The sequence below is a fragment of the Emys orbicularis genome, chromosome 2, assembly GCF_028017835.1.
Source record: "Emys orbicularis isolate rEmyOrb1 chromosome 2, rEmyOrb1.hap1, whole genome shotgun sequence".
In the NCBI taxonomy this organism is placed as follows: domain Eukaryota; kingdom Metazoa; phylum Chordata; order Testudines; family Emydidae; genus Emys; species Emys orbicularis.
The window spans coordinates 202,898,956-202,926,772 of NC_088684.1; the positions used below are offsets into that span (position 1 = coordinate 202,898,956).

Consider the following 27,817-nt stretch of genomic DNA (forward strand, 5'->3'; position numbering starts at 1 on the left):
AATCTCTGTAAAGTGCTTTGCTCTCATTCAGTGGAAGGTGAAGATATTATTTTAGTATATGGTGTTGTCCGCCACTACAGCAGTGGGTGCTGCTATATATACTACTTCCCCCACCCCACCTCTTTTTCTCTGCACGTTGTATAAATCAATAGCATCCCTTTAACGAAGAATGCATATCATTTGGAGTAAATCGCCTCCCCCACTAAATTAACCTCCAGATCCATAATGCTGGCCTTGCCTGCTGTTTCTGTCTTTCAATATTTTGTACCATTTTCTTCTCCTTCAAGAGCATCAGGAAGGAAGATTTTTAAAGGCAGGGAAAGTGCTTGGAGCTCAGCTCCGGCTCCTCTTGAGCACTGAGGGGGCCGTGGGACCAGTCTCTCGCTCCCTCTCTCTGTATCTTTAAGATCCCCTCCTCCACCTTGTCCCTCCAGCCCCTCCCTTCACCCCCCCCCCCCCCATCTCCTGCTCGCTCGCTCGCTCTCTGCCTCAGCCGCTGGGCTCTGCCTGACTCGCCTCCTCGCCAGGCTCCCTGGACCAGCAGCCATGGCCGACATGAAAACGGGCATCTTCGCCAAAAACGTCCAGAAACGGCTGAACAGGGCGCAGGAGAAGGTCAGAGGAGAGCGGGGGGGAGGCGAGAGACCTGTGCCGGGGGCGGCAGGGGGCTTGTTAGCCTCGGGGGGGGGGGGGGAGAACAGGTGCAATTGGAGGGTTGCAGTTTACACTGGGGTGGAGGGGGAGGCAGCGCGCGGAGGACGCCTCCCGGGATGGATGCAAAGGGGAAGCAGCAGCAGCAAGGGGCTGCGACTGAGCATCCCAGGCTGGGGGCTGGGAAATGCATCGCTCGGAAGGGGGGGGGGGGGGGAGCAGGCGGGCAGGGCTGCAGAAGCAATGGCACCGGGGAAGACCGCACAGGCAGCCACACACACAGCTGGTGCTGCTGCAGCAGCCCCCCGCTCCGCCCTGACAGCTCTATAGTGGCAGGCAGGGTTCCTTCAGCCACGGAGTGACCAGCCCCATATTAGGGGCTTTGTCTTATATACGCAACTATTCCCTCTCCCCCGTCCCCCAAAAGTGTCTCCATTTTTCACCGTTGCTGTCTGGTCACCGTATTTGTCCATCCCCTCTGCTGACCATGCAATGGTCAATCCCCCATCCCCCGTGGTGCTGTTAACGCTCACCTTTAGCTATAGGCGTGTGCGTGTGGCGGGCAGGAGGCGGGGCTGCAGCTGCCTCTGGTTTCATAGCTAGGGGATCGGATGTATTTGCGTACTTTACTGGGGTGGAATTAAGAAGCAGGGAGAGGAGAGGAAAAATGGATGTCTGTTTTGACCCTCTTAGGGCAAGAGAGGAAAGAACCTGTTTCTTTAATCATAAGCACACAAGATCCCTAGACAATGGCTAAAAATCTACAAGACAAGACAGCCCCCATTAATGTCTGTGTGGCCTGATTGAGACAATATTGTATGCCCTTCCTCAAAGGTCAGGAGGGAAGTGTAAACTCTAATCGATGAGTGCACTACAGTGTTTCCAGTGAAACAAAATAAGTAATTACAACACACATACTGTGAATCGCCTTTGTTTTAACATAGACTTGTTCCATCAGGCTTTCTTTGACTCGTGTATAATGACAGAAGGGACGGGTAAATGCATCTCGATTCATTATGGAATGTAAAATAATCCAGGGAACCATTATCATTTTAATTTTAAATGCCTGTATAACAAATACTTTGGATAACTACCAAGTAACGGGGTATTCTTGCCTTAAGGACAGGAAAGCTTCTGAGGTCAGATATTATATAATATAACTGGCCCATTTATTTTTCATCTTGACTGAACTACTCTTATACCATTGTGCAGATCAATCAACCTTAGTTTTCTCAGAATAAATATTGTGCGACTAAAGTGGATTTATTTTGTTTTACTCCAGTGTTCCCCTCCCCCCCACGCTGACTATTCCAGGGTTTCATCTACTTGCAAAATTATTGGATAATAATCTTGCTTTGGCATTCAGAGAACACAACTGGGCCAGATCCTCAGTGCATGTTCTCTACCATGGCTCCCTCAAAGGCAGTAGAACTACCGTGAGGGTCTGGTCCATGTGTCTTGTAATTAAAGATAGGCAAAATATCGGGAGAATTTTAGGCCAAATGGTAGCACAGTAGAATGCAGCACAGTAGAAGGAATACATCTGTCGCCTTGATCTGTTCACAGAAATAAAGGTTTGGCTGTCTCTTGTCCCCACCTCCACACATGCACACTTTCAATACTCTAAGAGGATTGTATTTCCTTTAATATCCTCCCAAGCTCCTCTTGAACTAAAGTGATCCTCCTCACCAGGTTCATTTGGCAGCTGAGCCTTCCTATGAAAGAGGTGGTTCTAGCTACCATCTAAATCACTCGTGTCAGTAATCCACAGTGACCACAGCATAGATAGCTATAAGGGCTCATGTCAGCTTTTTCATTAGCAATTTTGGAGTTTGGAAATGTAATCGTGTTCCTCATTTTTTAAAAAAAATTAGTCATCATGACACTGAAAACTCCTGAAGCTGATCACATTTCAGTTGCTAAAGGATTTAGAACCCCGTCTTTAATCAGAGAAAACTGTCACTGAAGTTAACAGGGAATTTGCAAGAGTCGGTATTGCAGGATATCCGCATTAAGCCTTATTAATTGAACCCAGTGGGTATAAATGTGCCACATAAATTTTTCCAGCTTTAAATCTCTTGCAACTATGGAAATATAAATACAAAGGTTGAATTTGGACAGAAAAAATATTTGTGCATGAATGTATATATGGAGAAAATATATGTTGGCATAGTGCAGTGTAAAGGTTTTACCAGCATGAGTTTGTGATAGCCATATTACATGTGAGTGGCAAAGTCATCCCAGCTGAATGCCAATAAAACCTCTAACCCACACTATTTGCATTTGCTACGCATTTTACATAAGTGCTCTAGGGAGTTTTTAAAAATTATTTTACTGATGCTATTTTTCATAGCTCTCTGCCTATATCTCGGCTGCCTTTGTACCATGTATTCAACTCTACAGAGCTTCAAGGGAGAAAAAAATGTATCACAGATAGAATGTAGAAAACTCCCACACATAATAATGTCATCATTTTAGGATCTACTATCTGAGGCTGTCGCATGTTAAAAACAAGTCTGCATTCTATTGTTAAAACTCTCCTCTTTCAAACAGCATAAAGTTCTTGTATATCTGTCCCCGATCAGTCCCCCAAATATTGGGGTTTAAACCAGTAGTGAATATTGCCCATCCTGCAATTTGGCCCAATGTTTTGTTTTGTTGTTTTGTTTTTTAAAGAGAAGGCCACTGTTTGAAGTTATTCAGAGGTTTTAGTCCGAGTTGCATGAAAAATATAATTCATCTCATGATTCTGTGTATCAATGGATATCACCATCATTTAGGCCCAATCCAGTAGTGAATTTAAGCGCACACTTAAAGTTAAGTAATTGTTTAAGTGCTTTGCTGAATCAGGGCCATAAAACATATGTGTCGTTTGTGTGTGTATGTGTGTATAATGTCAATAATACCAAATATTTTTGGTTTACAAGGAAATAAATTTTATCAGTGGGTCTGGTGACAACATAAAGTGCAAGAGTGCAGCCAGAGTAGATTATGATGTTGCCAGACAGAGATATGTCTTTGCTTCTCTGTTCAAGATTTGCATATCGTTTTATTGCTTAAAATACACAGATCTCCACTATACCCATTCCTTGTTTTGCCTCACAAAATCTCTCTTGCTATTCTGCCTTCAACATCTACTTATGTTTTCTCTACCTCCATATTTGTCTCATGCTTCTGCTGCCTTCTTGTTCTGCCTCAGACCCTCCCTTTGGGCTACAGGGATCTCTTCTCTAAATGCTATCTCCCACTCCCCAGACCTTTCTCTCATACTTAAACTACCAGTTAGCACTGGGTCTCCATAATGGTTATATAAGGCAAAATCTCTTAACATTTTTTTGCTAATATTTTTAAAAGCATAATTGAGAATACTAAAAGCTCCATGTGCAGCTATTTATTTTTATTTAGGGTTTTAAAATAAAAGGGGTGGGAGTTGCAGGAACTAACAGATATGTATACATTTTTATACAGGCTTTTCGCAGGTGTGATATTACACATTTTAAATGATTGAAAGTCTGATTTCTGACTTCATAGGTACAGTGTGATTGTGTGATGTACATATTGTACAACACGCGTAGACTTCAGTGTGCTATCTGGTATAAAAGAGCAATGTGTTAGAAATAAATGAGTTCTGTTTATTCAGTTTATCCCCGTGATTTGCTGACATTCTAGCAAAAGTATAAGTATTTTCCGTTCTGTTTTGTTTTTGTTTTACTCCTATAATACCTGTATCAAGGACATTGATGTTACAAGGTATTTAATGCCATAGGTCAAATCCCAGACCTAATAGCCAGATTATGGAAAAAATATCTTTTTAATGACAAATGACATAACTTTCAACTCCCTGTGTATATATATATATATATGTATGAGAGTGTGTGTGTGTGTGTGTGTGTATATATATATACATATATATACACACACACACACAGGAGAGCCGCCAGCTTTTCTGCCGCCCTAGGAAGCGGAAGGTCCCGCCCCGAAATGCCACCTTCCACAGAGGCGGCGGAAGGTCCCGCCGCCGAAATACCGCCTCGGTCGCCGCCCCCGAAATTGTAGTGCCCTAGGCAACCGCCTAGGTCGCCTAATGGGTTGCACCGGCCCTGTGTGTGTGTGTATATATATATATACACAAAGGCTGTTGATTAATCACAGTTAACTCACGCGATTAACTCAAAAAAATGAATCACTATTAAAAAAATTAATTGTGATTAATCACAGTTTTAATCGCACTGTTAAACAATAGAATACCAATTGAAATTTATTAAATATTTTGGATGTTTTTCTACATTTTCATATATATTGATTTCAGTTACAACACAGAATACAAAGTGTATATTATTTTTGATTACAAATATTTACACTGTAAAAATGATAAACAAAAGAAACAGTATTTTTCAATTCACCTCATACAAGTACTGTAGTGCAATCTCTTTGTCGTGAAAGTGCAATTTACAAATGTTGATTTTTTTTTGTTACATAACTGCACTCAAAAACAAAACAATGTAAAACTTTAAAGCCTACAGGTCCACTCAGTCCTACTTCTTCTTCAGCCAATCACTAAGACAAACAAGTGTGTTTACATTTACAGGAGATAATGCTGCCCTCTTCTTATTTACAGTGTCACCAGAAAGTGAGAACAGGATTTGCATGGCACTTCAGTAGCCAGCATCACAACCTATTTACGTGCCAGATATGCTAAACATTCGTATGCCCCTCCGTGCTTTGGCCACCATTCTAGAGGACGTGCTTCCATGCTGATGACGCTCGTTAAAAAAAAATGCATTAATTAAATTTGTGACTGAACTCCTTGGGGGAGAACTGTATGTCCCCTGCTCTGTTTTACCCACATTCTACCATATATTTCATGTTATAGCAGTTTCAGATGATGGCCCAGCACATTTTGTTCATTTTAATAACACTTTCACTGCAGATTTGACAAAATGCAAATAATGTACCAATGTGAGATTTCTGAAAATAGCTACAGCACTCGACCCAAGGTTTAAGAATCTGAAGTGCCTTCCAAAATCTAAGAGGGACAAGGTGTGTGGAGCACGCTTTCAGAAGTCTTAAAAGAGCAACACTTCAATGTGGAAACTACAGAACCCAAACCACCAAAAAAGAAAATCAAGACTTCTGCTGGTGGCATCTGACTCAGATGATGAAAATGAACACGCGTCAGTCAGCACTGCATTGGATTGTTATCGAGCAGAACACGTCATCAGCATGGACACATGTCCTCTGGAATGGTGGTTGTAGCATGAAGGGACATATGAATCTTTAGCGCATCTGGCACGTAAATATCTTGTGACACCAGCTACAACAGTGCCAGGAAAATGCCTGTTCTCGCTTTCAGGTGACATTGTAAACAAGAAGAGGGCAGCATTATTTCCTGCAAATGTAAACAAACTTCTTTGTCTGAGTGATTGCGTGAACAAGAAGTAGGACTGAGTGGACTTGCAGGCTTGGACTTGCAGGATCTAAAATTTTACATTGTTTTATTTTTGAATGCAGTTTTTTTTACATAATTCTACATTTGTAAGTTCAACTTTCATGATAAAGAGATTGCACTACCTAATATGCTTGTATTAGGTGAATTGAAAAATATTATTTCTTTTGTTTTTTTACAGTGCAAATACTTGTAATCAAAAATAAATATAAAGTGAGCACTGTACACTTTGTATTCTGTGTTAAATACAATATATTTGAAAATGTAGAAAACATCCAAAAATATTTAAATAAATGGTATTCTATTAATATTTAACAATACCATTAATCATGATTCATTTAATCGCTTGACAGCCCTAATATATGTATAAAATATTAAAATGTATGTGTGCATGCATGTGTATTTATTCACTAAATTAAAATTGATATGAAAATATTTCCTTGTTGCATTAGTATATTGTCTTTCTTCATATGAGGTAATCAATCAATCTTTTATTTACCTATTTATCTATATATAAATTTTAAACAGTAACTCCAATGTAAATGTACACACTATACGATTCAGCTGTCTCAATCATTTTAAAAAAAATGTATCTGTATGTAATATAGTAAACGTTTGGCCTTTGAACAGTAAACTCAATAATATCAACAGCAATACTGTAAGTTTTATATAGTGCCTTGTTTCTTAAGGGATTCCAAAAAGCTTTGCAAACTAATCACTACACCCATATCTGGAGCGTAATATGGCAGCTGTTTGACACTGTGCTGTAACATTACAAAACGATTCAAGACAGAAAAAGAGAAAAACTGTGTCCATTTAAAACTGTAGGGGAAATGTAGGTAGAGGTAGAACATACACTTCTACCCCGATATAACGCTGTCCTCGGGAGCCAAAAAATCTTACCGCGTTATAGGTGAAACCGCGTTATATTGAACTTGCTTTGATCCCGCGCTGCTTTACCACGTTATAGCCGAATTCGTGTTATATCGGGTCACGTTATATCGGGGTCGAGGTGTAATTACCCAAACTCAGATTTGGCCAGGCTAATACCCAAAGGTGTGATTTGGATTTTTAATGAGAACAAGTGGTTGGGTACTATTATTATGTGCTTTTTAATTCTTTGTCTGCCTCTTTGCCCTCATCTTCCTCTTTCTTCTCCACAAAATTTCAACTGATCCTCTCCTGCTCAGTCTTCCCCGCCCCCCATGCATTTCAATGACACCCCTCTGTTTCTGTCTACCTCCCACCAATTTGTCCAACCCAGATCCTCTCTTTTCCCCTCTCCAGTAAATATGGCCCCTCCACCATCAGATTCCATCTCTCCTGTCCTCACATATTGTCTAACCCCAACCACTAACGTTCTTCTCCTGAGAGTGGGATCTGGTCACTTCTCTGCTCCCCACTGCCTGCCTTACTGCACTGGATTGACAGATACTGTGTGGGTGAAGGAAACATTAGTGAGAGCAGGGAGGATGAATAAGACTCTCTTCTCAGTAGCCTGAGTTGACCCCAGCAGCCAGGAACATAAACTGCAAATGGAACCTTGCTGATCACCTGCTTCTCTGTGATATTTCAGTAGGGATGGGTGACAGACAGCTGGGGCAAAGGTGTGATTGGGTGGGTGTGCATGTAGGGGGCAAAGAAAATGCTTGTGCTCCGGCTCCCTGAGTGCAAGTGAGGTGGGCTTGCACAGCAAGAGAGCCCCCATTACCCCAGAGGGACTGGCTAGTGATTAGAAGCTAATGCTGGAGGGGCAGATGAGCTGCATTTGGAAAAAAGGAAGTGTAAAAGATGCTTCTGAGCACTCTTTCCTCTGTGGCTATGGCGGCATTCTGTCTGCTTCGCACCCTGTAGGCAGCGTGCCTCTAGCTACTGCTGCAGTGCAGCTGGGCCATCTCCTCTACCATTGGTCTGACTGTAAAAGCCCCAACAGAGTCCTTCATGTGTGCTCAGAATATCGCTGTTTGTATCTGCTAGTGCCTGAGAGTTGCTGTATGTTTCTTTACATCTATTTTTTGGCATAATCCCACCCCAACCCTCCACGTCTCACTTTGATTAATAAGCATTAGAAGCAACAGGGAAATGTACCTCCAATGCATCATTGTGCAGAATACATTTTAAGACCCCAGTTCTCCACTGCAGTGGTGGCCACAGGGAGATGACCTGGCTTGCTGACGCTCAGCCCCACAAAGCAGTTAGAGTAGGCCCCCTGCTGCTCTAACTTCTGCTGCTGGCATAAGTAAGGAGTGCTTATGCTATTGGGGGATCAGACACAGTGGGGCTCATTTCCACCATACCCTATTCCACCCTTGCATTACCCCAGCCTGTATCTCCCACACATTTTCTCCCACTTATACAGGGACTGGAGGGGCAGCTGGTGTAGAAGGCGTAATACTGCCTCTCTCAGCTTTACACTGCCAGAGAGTTCCCCCTATGAAGGGAAATTCTCTATGGGGAATATCCAGCTGGGTTAAGTAGTTCAACATGTGCTGCCACAAAGTAAACTTTAGTGACTTGGAGAATCCAGTCCTCAGCATCTCAAAGGCAGGGTCTCTTTTCCCTAATCATGCTGTGTTGTACCATAGTGAGCCTTTTCTGGTTTTGAACACAACATAATTTGATTCTGTCTCAGAGAACAGCTAGACGGTCAATAGTTTCCAGAATCAGAAACCACTGACCCACGAGGAAGGCAATAATGCTATATTGTCTTATGTCACATAAGCCTGTCTCAGCCAAAGGGATTGTATATAGAAAACATAGGCATACTCTAAAGATGCATGTAATACCATCACTACAGGACCTATGGCACTGTGAGAAAGCTCACACACCAAAATGTTCTATTGTTCCTGCTTGTCACACTGTCCTGAGATTCTGACTCTTCATGAATTAATTTTATTATTTATGTTATGGCCGCATCTAAACACCCGATCCAAGATCAGGGCCCATTATGCTAAGCACTTTGTGAGATCTTTGGGCATAATTCTTATGTGTTTGCAATCAAAATAGACAAGGCAGACAAAAGAGGGCAGGTGAAGCAGGGGCACAGAGAGGTAAAGGGACTTGCCCTAGGTCACACAGCAGGTCAGTGGCAGGGCTAAATTAGAACTAAGTCTCCAGACTCACAGTCCAGTGCCCTGTCCATTGCCCTCACCACCACTTTTCAGCATCCTTTTTTTGTTTTTCCCCACTCCCTTCCACTACCTCTTCTCTGGTTGCTTCTGTTTTGTAGCTTACTCACCTGATGTGACCCTCTGCCTTGTTCTCCCCAACTCTTCGGCATCCTCATTGCTATCCATTCCCTTTAATCTTCAGTTCTGAGTCACATTCACACATACACCCCCGCCCCCGTGGAGCTATAGTCAAACTTCCTTTCCTGTAGCTTCAGCAGCTTTTAACCTGTGCTTTAGAGCATCACAAGGTCCAGTGACTCAATCGTTCAATCAGGAATTAACACTTTATATGTACAGGGAGAGGGAGGCCTGTGCAAAAGTGATACTGGCAATAAAACCAGCTATATTTATTATTGTTTATTACTGTAGCTCAAAAAGCAGCTGGTATTTTTCAGTTCACATATTTCCAATTCTCTCTTTGTTTTATGAAACTGTCAACTTTGCTACTACCAGGTATTGATTTATAAAATTCTGCCTCAGTAAATAAATATCTTTAACAAATTAGGATTTTGAGGGAATAAAAACTGAGTTATCTGAAGAAGAGTGAACCCTATTTTCTTTTTGTCCAACGCATTGTCATCAATAATAAGTACCAGTATTCTGGAAGCCAAATTCTGCCTTCACCTATATCTGTAAAACTCCACAGAAGGCAAAGGGATGACCCAGGTGTAACTGAAGGCTGAAATTGGTCCACAGTGGCATTAACCGCAGTTAATGAATCAGTTATCTCATCTGTAAAATGGGTATGATAGATCTTGATTCTGTAAGGTACTTAAGCATATGGTTTGCAGTCAAGCTGGAAGGGCCTATTGAGTGGGGTCCTGCAGGGATCAGTTCTGGGTCCAGTTCTGTTCAATATCTTTATAAATGATTTAGATAATGGCATAGAGAGTACACTTATAAAGTTTGTGGACAATATCAACCTGGGAGGGGTTGCAAGTGCTTTGGAGGATAGGATTAGAATTCAGAATGATCTGGACAAACTGGAGAAATGGTCTGAAGTAAATGGGATGAAATTCAATAAGGACAAATGCAAAGTATTCCACTTAGGAAGGGACAATCAGTTGCACACATACAAAAGGAAAGGACTCCCTAGGAAGGAATACTTCAGAAAGGGATTTGGGGGTTATAGTGGATCACAAGCTAAATATGAGTCAACAGTGTAATACTGTTGCCAAAAAACAAACAAACAAACAAAAACAAACATAATTCTGGGATGTAGTAGCAGGAGTGTTGTAAGCAAGACACGAGAAGTAATTCGTCCACACTACTCTGTGCTTATAAGGGTTCAACTGGAGTATTGTGTCTAGTTCTGGGCCCCACATTTCAGGAAAGATGTGGACAAATTGGAGAAAGTCCAGAGAACATGACTTATGAGGAAAGATTGAAAAACCTGTGTTTGTTTAGTCTGAGAAGACTGAGGGGGGACATAATAGTTTTCAAGTACATAAACCGTTGTTACAAGGTGTAGGGTTAAAAATTGTTCTCCTTAACCTTTGAGGCTAGGACAAGAAGCAATGGGCTTAAATTGCAGCAAGGGAGGGTTAGGTTGGACATTTGGAAAAAACTTCCTAACTGTCAGGGTAGTTAAGCATTGGAACAAATTGCCTAGGGAGGTTATGGAATCTGTCTTTGGAGGTTAAGAACAGGTTAGACAAACACCTGTCAGGAATGCTCTAGTTATTACTTAGTCCTGTCTTGAGTGCAGGGGGCTGGACTAGATGACCTATTGAGGTTTTTTCTAGTCCTAAACTTCTGTGATTCTATGTACCTAAGGGCTTGTCTACACACACCTGTGTAATTAAAAGTGGGATGTTTGGTTAAACTTGTGCAACTTTGTGTGAGGACAGTGTTTCATAGTTTTAAACCTGGCTTACAGTTGTTTAACTTGTTCCTGTAAACCAGGTTTAAAAATGTACAATTACATCTTTGTTTAAGCTGATGCAGCATCTGTGTGTAAACTGGGCCTAACTCTAAGCACTTGGGTAGTTCCACTGAAATCAAGGCTATTGTTAGCATGGCATTGTTTTGTTGCCGTAGATGTGGTGGATAATTACAAACATTAACTTTGTCTTATTTTTAAAAACACAAGGGAAAGTAGATGGTCCTGATTAGCGAGGTAAGAATTGAATTGCTTACACCATGTACACCATGTTTAGCTATACATCAGACAGATACTTACAACAGAGAGGAAACTGAGGAGTGAGGATCAAAGTCAGTGCAAAGAATAGGAAAACCTCAGTGGGTTGTTCAATCATCAGATCCGAAGAGAAGATGAATAAAGGACTAACCTTAAAGCAAGTTACTTCAGAGATGGTTAGGGACTATTGTTTCCAAAGTTGTGGCTCATCTAAAAGAAGAAACAGGGAAGGCTGGGTAATGATGCTAAAAGTTGCTTTTAGCATAACTGAGAGTCTCTGAGAGAGCAGCAGAGCCAGTGGCATTTGAAAACAAGGCTTAATAACTGAAGGAATTGGAACTCCAGATATGGCATGCCTGATTCTACAGAGAAGGCTGCTGCAACCAGAGTGAGTTCATGGGTACTAGATTCTGTTGTCAGAAAAGAATGACACTAGATTCATTATCTGAGGAAAAGGCAGATAGAAAATCATCAAAATACAATGGAAAGTGTTGGGTCTTATGTCCACATAATAAGTTATCTGGAAGGAAGTCAGAAACAGCAGCTGTAGTTCTAAGATGAAAAATAGTGTCACTACTTGGATTTCAAGAAAAGTTGGTGTGTAAATACCTGAAAGTATAACCATGCAAAGTCGTATACAATGGAGTTCTAGCCATGTTGGTCCCCGGATATTACAGACACAAGGTGAGTGAGGTAATGTCTTTTACTGGACCATCTGCTGTTGGTGAGAGAGATAAGGCCTCACCCACCTTCTCTCTAATCATGCAAAGGGAATTCCCATGATTAAAACAAAAATACTATAGTTTCCCCCACTATATCCTAAAACTCATTTTGGATTAGTTAGCAGAAACCAAACAAATTATTTATCATGTTGTAGTCTACAGGCTGCCAAAATATAATTTCTGATAGCTCATCTCTAAACTTTCCCCCAAATAATTCTCAGTGAAAATGAGTGGGCAGAGGTTAGAATCATAAAATCATAGACATGTAAGGCTAGAAGGAACCTCGAGAGGTCATCTAATTCAGCCCCCTATTCCGAGACAGGACAAGATCATTCCTGACGGGTCTTTGTCTAACCTGTTCTTAAAAACCTCCATTGAAGGGTTTCAACAACCTCCCTTAGAAGCCTATTCCACTGCTTAACTATCCTTGTAATTAGAAAGATTTTCCTAATATCTAAACTAAATCTCCCTTATAGCAGATTAAGCCAATTACTTCTTGTCCTACCTTCAGTGGACGTGGAGAACAGCTGATCACCGTCCTCCTCATATCATATATATGTATGTATAAAATATCATATTGCCTCTCTAAAATCTATGGTACACCCACATCTTGAATACCACATGCAGATCTGGTTGCCCCATCTCAAAGAAAATATATTAGAAATGGAAAAGGTACAAAGAAGGGCAACAAAAATGATTAGGAGTATGGAACAGCTTCTGTATGAGGAGAGATTAAAAAGACTGGGATTTTTCAGCTTGGAAAAGAGATGACTAAGGGGATATGTGACAGAGGTCTATAAAAAATCTTGACTGGTGTGGAGAAAGTGAATAAAGAAATGCTATTTACTCCTTCACATAACACAAAAACTATTACCCAATGAAATTAATAGACAGCAGGTTTAAAACAAACAAAAGGAAGTACTTCTTCACACAACTCACAGTCAACCTGTAGAACTCGTTCTGAAGGCCAAAACTTATCTAGTTCAGAAAAGTTCATAGAGGATGGGTCCATCCATGGCTATTGGCCAGGATGGTCAGGATGCAACATTGTGCTCTGAGTGTTCCTACCCTCTGATTGCCAGAAGCTGGGAGTGGATGACAGGGGATGGGTCCCTTGATGATTACCTCTTCTGTTCATTCCATCTGAAGCACGTGGCATTGGCCACTGTTGGAAGACAGGATACTGGGCTAGATGGGCCATTGGTCTTATGTTCTTAGGTCCTCTTTTTAACAGCCCTTACCATATTTTGAAGACTGCAATCAGATCTCCACTTCTTTTCTCATGATTAAACACACCCATTTTTTTTTAGTATTAGTCTGTTAAATTTTCCCTTTTGTGTTTGTCTCTTCATCTTCCAAATTTCTCTCCTACTCAACCTTCTTCTCTGTCTGTCTTTTCTCCTATCCTTTGTTCTTTCTTTGAGTCTCTCCCTCTTTCTTACTCTTCTCTTGTAGGATTAGCAGCAAAAGTACTTCTTAGCTCAAATGCAAAAACCATTTACAGCTAGAACTGGCTTATTTAGTACTATTTATTTATCTTGTACTGCACGGCTCTGTGCTGGTTGCAGAATGGCCAACCCTAAGTCTTCAAAAGTCATGTCAGGCACCCAAAATAATGAGATTTTTAAAATGTTGGGTTATTTTTTTTCTGCATTCTGTTAAGGTGCACTTACTTCACATTTTCAAACTTTTCTCTGCAACCATGGGAGTTAAAAACTCCTTTCCCCATGAAAGCTGAGATTCTTATGCAATTTCTTGATTCCAGGAGCCGGGGCTTTAAGAAATACAATAAATATCATAAGACTTGCAATAAGTGCCTGCTTCTGTCCCATTGAAGTCAGTGGCAGCTTTACCATTGACTGCAATGGATACAGGATTAAGCCCTAAATTTGTGAGAGTTGGCAAGTCTGGTTGCTCCTGGTTCTCTTGACCCATGATATTCTGCTACCAGATTCATATTTGGGTGGGCAGAGGTCTACTAATTGGGAAAGTGATGGGAAGCCAAATATGATGTGAAAATCTACTGTGCACATACATCTCACGTGGAATTCTGAAAGGGAAGGGGAAGCTAATGAAAGGAGAGCAAGTTAGCTAGGAAGTGGGGAAGTTAGTGAAAGGAGTTCAAAAGATAAGTCAAAGCTTTCAGCAGTGAACTGGGGGGCAAAGTCTGGTCCTAAACTGAGGAAAAGTCCAACTGACTTAAGTGGAGTTTTCTTGATCAGCACTTTAGAATTTGGCTCAATGGCAACATCTCCCTAGATTCAACATTGTGTAGATGGCAGTCTCTGTTCCACAGTATTTGAATTTGTTTTCAGCCTTTGATTTTATGTCCATTAAAAGTTGCTATGAGATCTTAATTCCAGGCTTAGAATAGTGTGTTCCAAAGACAGTAAACAGGCTGAAACTTTTGCTGATCTGATATGTTTTACATAAGGTTTCCAGCATTGTTTGTTTTAAATGTAGCAGTGGTTCTCAAACTTTTTTCCAGCAAGGGCTCCTTTGGCATCTGCCTAGTTGTCCTAGACCCCTTTCCTTTCCAGTACTACTGAAATGCCCCCGCCCGAGAACAAAATGGCATCCTCCGTGTGGCAAAAGTGCCAGAATGCTGTTTTGGCGCATTCTGGCCCTGGTTCAAGAGACAGAGCCCTGCATAACCCACGGGGTCTGGAGACCTCACTTTGGGAACCACTGAAATATAGTTTCTATATCTTTTGTTGCAAAGTTTCTTATTAGAATAAAATCCAAATGGTGATTCATAAGTTGGCTGAGAATGTAAGTTGCTTTGATTGCCAAATTGAATAAAAATTAAGGAAAGACTTTAAGCAGTTGTTAGTTCACACACACAGGTGTTGGTTTCGATGACATCTTCATAAGTTAAGAGTCATTTTTAAGTGTGACTGCAGGACCCAGGAGAATTTTAATTGCCTGTGGGTTATTGTTTGGTGGCCTATGTAAAATGTGTTACTAGTCTGATTCTTTTGTACCTAGTAAACAGGTATGCCCAACGCAGGAACCTCCACCAAAAATGAATCCCTTGTTGGCAAACTACACAGCTGTTCCATGGGCAGGAAACTGAATCAGTCTCTTAACCCTAATAGTGATTCCAAGTTTGAAGAACTCTGGCAGAGCACTGTGTGGAAGCTTTCACTTGGTCATACCATGGCCATGGTCAGCATGGGCAGTGACACTGCAAGTGAAAAACACTCTGTCTCGTACTACAGAACTAGGCTGTTTGGTTAGGTTTGTCTTGAGTGATATTGGAGTAGAAAGGTTCATGGTTGGAGGGTGCTGTGAGGGCTTTGTTGTTGTTACAGTGATTACCGTGAAAAAATGTAATTAACTGCATGTGAAAAATATAGAATGAATATTAACTGGGCAACATTTAAATGTGTATTTTAAAGGGGATACTATTCTATCAGGTTTGTTATAACCCCCTTAAAACTGGGATACCACAAGATCACAAACATGCATTTTTGGGGGCAACTAATCCTCTCTCATGCTGTTTAAATTTCCGGGTGACACACAGTGACCAGAGTAGCGCCTCTTTGCTAATACCAGTCATAGGGCCTGTCCTGAAAACATTGATTCAGGGGTCTGGAAGTTACTAATGGAAGTAGTCTCAGTGATTTCACTGGGATTGCTCCCAGTAGTAAGCACTAAACCCAGAAGGAAGTGTTTGCAGGATGGAGGCCATAGTGTTCAGCCACTGTAACCACTTCTCTCCATCACTTGAAAAAGGAAATAATTTTACCTTCTATTATATAAGTGTTCTGTTTCACACAACACTGATTAATGGAAATACCTGAAGCAGCTTTGACTGCATGTTAATGTGTCTTGAAGACTGACGTTTTTTAGATCCACTGCTCTTGAAATCATTCTGTAAGCAGAAAGTTGGTCACAAATACAAAGGATTCCTTATCCCTCTATTGCTCTGCCTGTAATAGAGCATTCTGAGCTCTGCTTCAGGCAAGGCATTGTCACTAAGCCTCATCCAAACCACCCCTGGTGGATTGTAATGTGTGTGCTTGGTTTTCATGAAAGGTGTTTTCATTTCCATTAAAAAAAAAATATGAAACTGCATTTTCAGCAAAGAGTCACAATTTCAAATCACAGGTCTCCTTCCTGCCCTGTAATACACCACCCCTATGGTGCCTATGTCCATATCTACAACACTGTTTAGTTATGGAAGTATCACATGGCTGGCTTAATGCTACCTTGAAACAGTCTGTCATAATATTGCCAAGTTCGTGACAAGTATATTTTGTTTATGTTCTACATAACTTGTATACCTAGGGCCCGGATTGCATAAGTACTGAGGCCCCACAGATATTGCTGATCTCATTTATGGTTCTGGGTGCTCAACACCATTCTGATCATTTTTCTTACATTTGTTTTTTTCAGTGCTAGTTTTGCCTGGCTAGGCATTGCAGAATTGAGTTCTCTTTATATTTTCACTTTACTGCTACTGTCAGGTGACTGGAAATAAAGACTTCAGACAGGTGTAGTAGTTAAAGCATTAGACTATATCTTTAAAACTTACTGTGTCTGTCAAATCTTCATCTGCTACTCAGCAGTGTAACACATTCAGCAACAGGCCCGTCCCCTTTGGTCTAATTTCAGCTATTTTGTTTAGTGTGTGGATGCTGAGTGGTGTTGGTGGTCAGACTAGATGATTTGGTGGTCCCTTCTGGCCTTAAACTCTGTGACTGACTGAAATAAGGAGATATCCAGGCCCACATATTGCGAGGCAGCATTGCATGCCTAGTGATTTAAGATTTGTCCCAGTAGGCTGAATTCCTCCAAAGGCCCTTCCTCTTTAGGCAAAAAAGAGCCCAACCATGGTATACGTAGTTCTGTGCACAATAGTACAGCTCGACTATGCTCACACTCACACCACCACAGTGATCTGTATGCTGTTCACTCTGCACATGAGTATGGGGTAAGATACGAGGCTAACCAGCTACAACCTTGCAGTAGACACCTGCCAGAATGGTGTCCAAAAGCAATGTTTGGGGGATTGAGGGGGCAACACCAGGAAAAAACTCACAGCTCAGGCCCATATAAAACACCATCTCATACCTCAGTCAGGGCACATATGCAATGCTCGCATTTGAGACCATGTGATACCTACTTTGTACTAAGGGGAGGGTGCCCCTCACACTTGGGAGGAGTTCTCCATAAATATGCACTGTGTCATTATCATCTTTCAAATACCTCTTCAAAATTCTCATTTGCCATGATGCCTCCAAAACCCTTGATAGCCACGGGGGCACTGAGACCACTGCTTGTCATGCTGACCGATATGGCGTCATGGTTTACTTGTACTGCCCCGTCTGTCTGTATCTATCTGTTGCTGCTTGTTGTATACTTAGATTTGAAGCTCTTGGGAGCCAGGGTCTATCTTCTGTGTTTGTACAGTGCCTAGCACAATGGGATCTTGTTCCATGACTGGAGATCATAGCTGCTCTGGTGATATAAATAATAAATTGTAATAATAACCAAGAAAGCGGTGGGGCCATATTGTTCTCTGATACCCAAACTGGTAGTTCTGTGTACACCAGCCAGGAGCTTAAGGAACCAGCAATTTTAAGTCAACAAGTTTCAGGATGAAGAGGCAAACAACAAAAATGTCCTAAATCATATAAAAAAACAATAAAAAGGAGGGAGGGAAGAGGAATGCACGTCTCGCCTTCTCACGTATGCTTATATACATATAGCCTGATCCAACACCCATTGAAGTAAATGGAAAGACTCCGACTGACTGCAGTTGTAGTTGGACTGGGCCCTCAAAGTTGGGGAGCTTGTGGACAGCCAAGAGACTGACAAGATATAAACTCACTAGCCAAATTCTTCAGCTTTCCTACTCATGCCATGGGGAGGAATCAAAGTCTGATGGGGCATGGCCAAACTTTTCACAGGTCTTCCTGACTCCCTGGCAAAGTGCAATTCCTGTACTAACAGGAGATGTGCTTTTATGAAATCATAGAATTTCCTTAATTTTTTAATATATATTGTTTAGAAATTGGGATGAAAGAAAGGGGTAAATACTGGGTTAGCAAGTCTATGAACATCAGAAATACTTCAATTGCTTGTAAACATTTCCACCCTATTTCTATGTATTAGATATGGAGAATAACAATATGTACTTTATAACGCATGTCGGATATGAACAGGTGGCTGTGTAATATCTGATGCTATGATAATTAAACAAGAGGCTTAAAACGTGTCAAATTTAGAAGGCATTGATGATGGGTCTGATATAAGTGGAGTTAGATTAGTATAAAACTGGAATAATACTCTGGCAAATGAGGCCTAGCACATATAAATACTCTGGTTGAGAATTCACTAAAGTAGTTGCAAAGCTATCTAAGACTAAAGAAGACTACTAGTGCATTGGTCTCTTGTTAATCTCTGCATATGCCATTGGATGAGAAAAAAGGGGCCTATAGTTCAAATGTCCTTGAACATAGGTCAACACTGACGTGTCTGGTGTAAAAATGTTTTTATTGCTGTACCTGAAAAAATAACTTTTTTTTTAAAAAGTCAACAATGAATATCTAATAGCTCTGTCAGCAGAATCTGTATGTACTGTAAATGTCATGTCCACTTACTCCACTCTCATACTATGTAAACATGAGATATATTCAATAATGTGTTGGCTTCTAATCTCGGATATGTGGGCGTGTATTGCTGTTCGTTCTGTAAAATCCTGCAGTAGTTAATTTTACCAGAGACGTGATAAAATGCACGTGCTCCCATCTGGGCTCTGATCCTTTAGTGCAGGACTGGTAGCATTCTTGTTTTTCATACTCACTCATCAGCAAAGGCAGTGATCTGTTTGTATTGGTTAAGACAGGAAAATGTCTCCTCGTATAAATGATCTTTTTCTATAGTTTTAAACATTAATGGCTGGATTCTGCCACCCTTACTCGCATTGAGAGGTATCTTACTCTTGAGTAGTCCCATTGAAATAAAAGCGTCTATATGTAGATTAAGGTACTATTCAATGTAAGAGTGGCAGCATATGGTCTAGACTAACTTTCCAGCCAGCGAATATATATTTTTTTCCTTTGTGCTTTGCATTTTTTTTAAAAATAAACCTGATCTTGTAGACGGACAGTTCTTCCATTGAATTAATGGGAGTGTTGTCTGAATAAAAGAGGGAAATAATACTTACCTCCATCACAATACTTAAGCTTTTGCTTATTACAAACTACGTTTAAGGTAAACGGAAGTGCACTTGATGTTATCTAGTAGGATTTATAGCAGGAATTGGCAGCCTTTCAGAAGTGGTGTGCCGAGTCTTCATTTATTCACTCTAATTTAAGGTTTCGCGTGCCAGTAATACATTTTAACGTTTTTAGAAGATCTCTTTCTATAAGTCTATAATATATAACTAAACTATTGTTGTATGTAAAGTAAATAAGGTTTTAAAAATGTTTAAGAAGCTTCATTTAAAATTAATTAAAATGCAGAGCCCCCCAGACCGGTGGCCAGGACCCTGGCAATGTGAGTGCCACTGAAAATCAGCTTGTGTGCTGCCTTTGGCATGCGTGCCATAGGTTGCCTACCCCTGATTTATAGTATGGATTACCTTTTAAAGGCCTGATTCTGCTCCTGTTGTCTTCAGTGGCAGTGGGATCAGGCTTTCCTTGGGTTAAATTTAGCCCAGTGCAGAGAGCTCACACAAGACCGGTGGACCATTAAAGATTTAAATGGTGCATAGGCCTTGTGCTAGCTCTCTGCACAGGGCTGAGTTTAACCTTTAATTGTTACAGAGTTGTCTCTAGTACATACCTACAAATGTGTATACATGCATGCACTGAGGTCAGAAGCATTTTTATTTTTAGTCAGTGTTAAAAGTGTTAAAACTGTTGTAAATTAGTGGAGCTCTATTAACTTGTGTGAATTATGCTAGTGACAGAAGCCGCGGATCTGACCCAGGGTTAAATAGTTCCTCATTGACCTCCACTTTTAGTATCGATTTAGGCAATGACAATAAGACAAAATGCACATTCTGTTCATCAGCAGTTTTATATTTTGCTGATACCATGAAGTATGCAGCTAATTGTACCTGTGCCAGCAGACTTAAGTGAATGTGCAAACCCATCACATCCCATTGCAGGGAAATGCCCAACGTTGACTTTGTGCTAAAAATTTCCCAAGGACTGCATGCAGACTTCCTTACATCAGCCTATTGCTTGCTTCCCCCACCCCAACAAACGCCCACACACAAGTGCAGAGGGCTTAATAGATCAGTCTGGGGCCGTCTGTCACTGTTTTTAATCTTGCTAATTTTTCTTTGCCTGTTTATACCAATCAGTTATATGGTGCGTGCCTGATGCTACATGAGTAGTTTGATTGCTCCCTTTTCATGTCATTTAAGAAGCACTTCCATGGTATTTACTTGTTACATTGTATTTGCTGTATAGTCAGAGATGTACAGCATGTGAGCCAAATCCTAAGAATTTGCAGCTTTCCTTAATCTGTGTGTATATGTCTGTATTTAAAAAAAAAAAAAAAAAAGTCAGAGTTTCAGCTGGTGTAAATCTGCATATTTCAATGGAACTGATTTCAGTGGAATGATGCCACTTTATACCATTGAAGATCTGGCCCAAAGACTAGAAAATGGAAACTGTTGTTGGATATCTTGATAACACTTGACATCCAGGGCTTGAACACTGATCTCATGGGATAGGTCACTGAGTTGAAAAAGTGGAATTCAGAGGCTGGTCCAGGGTTCCCTTACTAAAGCTATGCAATGTGGGCATTCTGCTGGATAAAATGTGATGTGCTTCCCCAAAAGGGATCAGATACAAGGGGTGTGTGCTCAAAAGGAGGTGGAAGTAGTACTGTAGGAAAACTTAAGAATTTGGGCCAATGAATAAGTTACACAGACTGTGGGCCAAATTCTGTCTTTGATTCACCTGCAGAAGTCTGCTGGAATCAGTGGGGGTTGCATGAATGTAACTGAAAGCAGAATTTGCTGCTCTTTATTTTATTTAACTGAATGTGTAAGTTAATGAAGCCCACACAGAGTTTTAGCTTACTAAGGTCAGCTTCTGATAACCTTACCTTTGCCATTATTAAATACTATCTCACTTCATGAGTAGTTCCACTGGTTTTGTGGGAGTACTCCTGGAGTAAGGTATTTCTTATCATGGAAGTGTCAGAATGTGGTCACAAACCAGCAGTTACACAGCACATCAGCCAAGGTCCCACTGACCGTCAGTAACACAAGGGATGGTATTTTCATGCAGATTAACTTTTGTTAGGAATTTCTTCAATGTATTTGGCACCAATAAGTTGGTCTCCAGCATCGTGTTTGGAGCGCTTCCTTCCACCAATTCAAATAAATTGAACATCGGTAACCAGGATATATAATAATAAAAACTAAGCAGCACTTATGTAGATGCTTATATGGCAGACGTGCTGTACTACTAACTAATCCTCACAACGTTCTGTGGGGTACAATAATGACTGACACATACCATAAATTGCTGGGAGCTGTTGTTATTCATAGTAAACCGTTTTATTTGACAAAGTCTCTGTGAATAATACAACTCGTATTTGAGTTTCCATTTGTTCCCTTAACATCATCCCAGAGCAGGAATTCAGATATGATTTTGAGCAACGCAGATTTTCATTTTCCCACACTCCTTTCTGTTTGGAGGGATTGCCTACAAGAGCTGAATGCCCTGGAGCAATTCACATGTTTGTTCATTTTCCTTCTCTGGTCTATTTCTAGTTTGGGGCTTTTGTGTTTTGTGTTTTTTTGTTTTGGTAGAGTGGGGAGACTTGAGATTGTTTGTTCACCTCTTGACATCTGAAGGTCCTCACAGTGCCCTTCTGTTTTCCAAGAGAGCTCATGGCCCCCATATTGAGACTTGTGCAAGGGCAGGGTTCAGTCTTTATCTTGTCCACTAAGACTGCCAGAAATTGTGCCAGCTACTGCCTATTGTAATGACCAGTTTATAGTATGGAAACCTCTTCTAGAAATTGAAGCAGGGAGCAACTGCAGCAGTATGCATGGCCAGTACAGGGTGCTACAGTTCAGGCATGTCCTGTGACCCAATACAACTATTGTCTGCACATCCACCTGGGTTGGATTAATTCATTATGGTTGGAGATCCTGGAGTGAGTGCCAAAGTTTATAATGAAGTTCTGATCAAGCTTTATGAAGTTTTTACAAGGAGAAGAAATCTCCTTAGTCTCTCCTCCTGCATCTGCCTCATGCTGACCAGAATTTAGCACTTTCATGATTTATTGTCAACATTATAGTAGCTTTGGAAGCTGTAAGATGCAGTGGTTGTTATTAAAAACTCAGGACCGGGTTCTTGCTTGTGGTGGAAAAGGGACTTAATTTGGTTCAAGCTTCAAACTGAGGATTTCAACTCATTTTACACCAGTGTCCCTGATGTTGGGGGAGTTTCGCCAGGAGCAGGATTGGAGTGCACAGTCTGGCTAACCCTCATGTGGCAGAGTGCTACTCTGGGAGATTGCTCCAGCTAAAGTAATGGAGAGTAGCCCTTAGGTGTCCCTAGGACCATGGAAGTGGAAAGCTGTCTTAGAGAGACAGTTTTCTCACCTGTCTCACTCAGGGTCTCTCACTTTGAATTTAAGTTAACATTCGTATGCCTCTTATTCTCTCTTCCTTTAAAAAAATTAATATTTTTCAATTTTAAAAAAGGCCTTTTAATTGCAATGGTTTTCAACCTTTTTTCATTTGCAGACCCCTAAAAAGTTTCAAATGGAGGTGTGGTTTCCTATGGAAACCTTAGACATAGTCTGCAGACCTCCAGGGGTCCGCGGACGACAAGTTGAAAACCACTGGGCTATTATATGTGGTAGGGCAGCTGGAATAAGAATAGAATGTTCCTGCTCTGTTTTTTCTGTTGTGGAATAAAAATACTACCTTCCTGAAATATCGTGAGGTTCTGCAGTGGAGAGTCTTGTCATGGACAAAGAAAGGAGTTGTTCTTCTGTTGTGCATATCCATCTATCTTTCAGTATAGGGACATCGTCTCTCTCTTTGGGGAGGGAGAGGTAGTACAAAGCTGTCAACCACAGGCAGCCCAGGTGCTAACTTCTGCCAATGCCAGAAGTTCCACCTCTGCTGTGAAGGGGCTGAAGGAAACTTTCTTCAGTTCCCATTTTAAAAAAAGCTTTTGCCTTTTAAATGTTGGTAATATTCTAGCTCTGAGGTTTATTTCTGTAGTGTACTATTGGGTTCCCTTTGGGAACACGGGAGATTTTGGAGTTATTATTTTTAATTAAATTTGCACACCACTGTTAGAGTGCTCCCACTGTCATTAAAACTCAGTGTTATATAGGTAAGCATTCTATTGCACCCACCACATTGTGGAGAGTACAAAGAGGCACCATGCAACGTCATGAACCTATTGCATTCTTAAACTACAGAACTGGGGATAAGTACTTGCATAGTGCTCACTGGTCAGGAAATGTTAAAGCCTATTTCAGGCTCTGTAAGGTGAATACAAGGGGAAGGGCCAGGTTCCCAAATAGAATCAGACATTGACTTAAAGTAAAGTTACTCCTCTGCATTGACAGGACAGCCAAAGTTCCTCAGGGGTAAGTCTGGAAGTACATGAATATAAGGCTTTGTCTACACTAGCACTTTTCTTGGCAAAACTTTTGCCAAATGGGGGAGTGTGTGAGAAAAAACACCCCCCTGACTGACATAAGTTTCACCGACAAAAGTGCCGGTGTGGACAGCGCTATGTCAGTGGGAGACACTCTCCTGCCAACATAGCTACTGCCGCTCATTGCGGGTGGTTTAATTATGCTGGCCAGAGAGGTCTCTCCCACTGGCATAAAGCATCTACACAGGAGACCTTACAGTGGTGCAGCTGCAGCGATACAGCTGTCTCTCTGTAAGATCTATAGTGTAGACAAAGCCTAATTGTTATGGGTAGTGGGAAAAAATTCTGTTGAAATTGTTTTTTCTACAGAAAATTGTTTTTATGACACAATGAAAATTCCTATGAAAAATGTCTGCTTCATGTGGAAAACAAACCCCCCAAACTGGTTTTTGGCTGAAATTTTCTGGTTTTGGGTTTTTCAATGGGCTTTTCTTTTCATTTTGTCAAAATTTTCCATTGAAACAAACCCATTCTTTAATGATTATGGCTTACAAGGGAAAGGTTCTGTGTTATGCTCAAACAAAGCACATGAGATCTTTTATAGGGGAGAAGGCAACACGCTGCATTTATTGAGAATACAGCAGTTAGCATATGCTTTTTAATTACACACACACAGTCCCGCCAGTCGATGTTTATAGTTACCAGTTCAGAGTCTGGATCAATCTAATGGCCAGCCAGATTGGTTGAGGGGGACGGACAGAGCCAGGGGAGCCGGGCTCTGTCGGTCGCAATCCGATGCTTTTGGAGTGGTGGCAAGACGGACCCAAAGTCCCATGGCAAAGCATCCTGTTCTTACAGTTCTTTTTTTTTCTTTTCTTGAAGTTTAGGGATTTTGCTGTGTCAGTTTGTGACCGGTTACTTCTTAATTGGTGTTATCTTTTGATGTTAACATTCCAAAGCACCTCCAAGAGGGCCATTCTGTCCTTTTGATTTAATTGTTTTGTTTTTGCCAGCCTCCACCTTAGGGTCATTAATTTGCCTTCCTCAGTCATGGATGCGCATTGATGGTTCTTTGGCGTTGATAAGTCTGTTAAATTTTTTTACTTCTTTTTTTTGACCATCTGGCTCCAACAATGGCCTTTACACCTTTTTTTGATGCATGCACTTCTAATTTACACAAACAGTCTTTTACAGAGACCTTCAAAGGTATACAAACAGCAGTGTTTTATATTGCGCAAAAAAGGCATTAGAAATTAAACCTTACTAAATTTCATAATTAAAACAGTTCACACTGTGGCTCAGGCCTTCAGCATTCCTTTAATTTAATTAATATAGAGACAATATATGACCCTGTCTTTTACTTACTAAACCTTAAAACAAAGAAACGACTAGAGGAAAGTTTATAATGCATATAGGAAACAAGACCCTATCTTTTATAATACAACTTATTCTAAAACAAAGGGTGACCATAATCAGTCATAAGGACTGTTCTGGTCTGTCCCTGCCTTAACATCAGTACAGACACTGGCAGTTTCTACCAATGCCCCAGAGGGTCATTCCTTTTTGCTATTCAAAAAGGGTGGCTGGCAAAATAAACTATCGCCTTTAATACAAATATAAAATCCTACCCCTACATCTGCCCTCACTTCTACTTCTATAGCCCAACTGACTTGAGAACTGTTCAAAATGTTTTGTTCAAATCTGGTGTTTTAGTGAAAAAATAACTTTTTTTCAAAACCAGAAAGTTCTATGAAAAGTTTCCAGTTTTTCATTTTTTTTTATCAAAACCAGACATTTCAAAACGTCATTTTTTGGCGTTTCAATTTTGCTCCTCTCCCCCTCCCCCTTTTCCTTTTTGTCATTTAATGCAATAGAGTGAGAAAGGTCCACAATTTGCTTTCTCTCTCTCTCTCTCTCTCTCTCTCTCTCGTCTTTTACCACTTTGTAAGTTTCCCAAACTTCTTCAGCTGAACAATCACAAGGCACCGCTTGGGGTGCATTTTTAATTCACAAATTTTTTTCTTATCCCAGTTGCCCACGAGGGCCACAGTTTGGAACCTCAAGAACACATGATCCCCAGGCCAGCCACAGGTTGGACTATGCATTGGACAGTCATCCTTCGCTGCTCCTTTTAGGGGATATGACAGGACGGGCGAGGGGGTGTGGGAACACCTAAGTAAACATCAGGAGGTTAAATGGGTTAAGAAGAGAGAGAGAGTGACAAATAGAGCCTTTCAGACATAAGAATGTATGGAGTTCTGAGATGTATTAGAGTGAGTCAGATACTGAAGCAAGATATCACTTGGTACATCAGGCACAATGGTATTCAGCATAGATGTAGTATCATGGGTAAAAGCGTGCCTCCTTCAGAGCTTCCTTTTATCTTATTAGTGCCCCACAGAGGACTTCAGAATTTGGTACTGTATAGTTCTTCCAAATCAGGTTGCACAATCATTAGGCTGAAATGAAATGAGTCAATGTATCAGAAGAATCTTCCCTTCAGTTACTGTGCAAGCAAATTGCTATCAGAGTTTTTTCCAGTTTGAAAGACTACTGAGCTCATGTATGTCACGTTTCAGCCCAAGGAACTTAGAATCAAAGGGAAAATAGATGGTTAATGTAGTTCAGTGTTTCTCTGTTTCTCAGATGTTACACCCACATGCATTAGTAATGCTGGAAAATATTTACAGTGTTCTCCTATGTGCAAAAGGAAAGGGGGGGGGGTACCAGGAGGTAAATATCTTATATCAGAAGAGGTAAAAGCATAACTGATCCCCGTAAGCCATGTCACCCCACATCTCTGAAATCCAGGAAAAGAGACAGCAGTGTTGCAGCCATACAAAAATAGTTGATTGGAGATGGGGAAGGGGGCAAGAATGGGAATGTATGGATCCTGCTGTGCGTTGAGAAGGACATAAGCCAAACAGTAAAAACCAAGGGAGACTCATCTTCCTGATTTTGTACCCCCGTCTCTCGTGATTACACCTATGAAAAGCAGGCGGTGGAGAAGCAGCTACAGCATGAATCCCAGGAGGAACTGTGGCAGCATCTGCAGAGCAGCCCTCTGCGTTCTCTTCATGCAGGCTGCAGCTGTAGGTCACAATCTACCCCTTAGTTGTGTGCTTCAAGTGGATAGAGAAGTTCCCATTTGGACTCACCCATCTGTGACTTGTTTTATGGGGGCGTCAAGTTTATTTTAGCCACCAGAATCAGGACTGCCTTTTATGGTATCTGAATGTACTTATTCAGTCTCTGATTAAACTGTCCTCTGAACCAATACAGTTACTCTTCCAATATTGTTTATCCTTTTACATTAGTTTTCTTATCCATTATATTAGCAAGAAGAATTTTGGAGCTACCTTTATGACATTTGATAGACCATAGGCCAAACTCAACTCACAGTGGTGTCAGTAGCACCAAGAATGACCTTAGGCCAAGGATTGCATATTTGATAATGATAAAGAAGTGTTGAAGGCTTTTACAGGTGAATGCAATATTCTGCTATAATGGAAGATAAGGAGCTCCCTGTTTTGTCCTCTTCTGAAGCACAAAAAAGAAAGATCAGAGCACAAAATCAGTGTTAGCAGAGTCGCAAAACCACAAAATCTACCCCACTTTTGCATTCATGATCCACATGCAAAGGTTATGTATAAGCTAGTATACATTAGACCTTCTTAGATCTACTTACACTTACTGAGGTATAACTGAGTTCTAATCTAACGTGGTGTAATTTACACTCTGAGGGTTGGAATAACATGTTGGTGAGGATTATTGTAAGATACACTTTCTTAGAGCCTCCTGCTAGCTGCCCGCCTGTCTTAGGACCCCATTTGTTTGTGAGTTACACCAATTTATACCCCATTTTACACAGTGAGACTCAGTGGGCCAAGATCAGAGGTGATGTCTATGTGGAGGTATAAGTTACATATTGGTAAATGTGTGAGTGTCTAAGTCAATGCAACACATGGGAGGGAGGGAAGGATATGTTACACTAACTCAGGCTTAGGTTCACTTACTTTGATTCATCTAGTGATTTCAGTGATTTTGAATGGGTGTGAGGGCAGAATTCGGCTAGTATACTATAA

The 27,817-nt window shown here is 41.0% G+C and overlaps 1 protein-coding gene across 2 annotated transcripts in view; it reads left to right on the top strand.

Annotated features, from left to right (window-relative positions):
- Positions 1-546: 546 nt before the first annotated feature.
- Positions 547-27,817, top strand: part of AMPH (amphiphysin) — a 178,103-nt gene continuing 150,832 nt past the window's right edge. For both annotated transcript variants that reach the window (XM_065398613.1, XM_065398614.1), the window contains exon 1: positions 547-615. In XM_065398613.1, coding sequence (XP_065254685.1) covers positions 547-615 — 69 coding nt within the window. The remainder of the gene's footprint in view (positions 616-27,817) is intronic.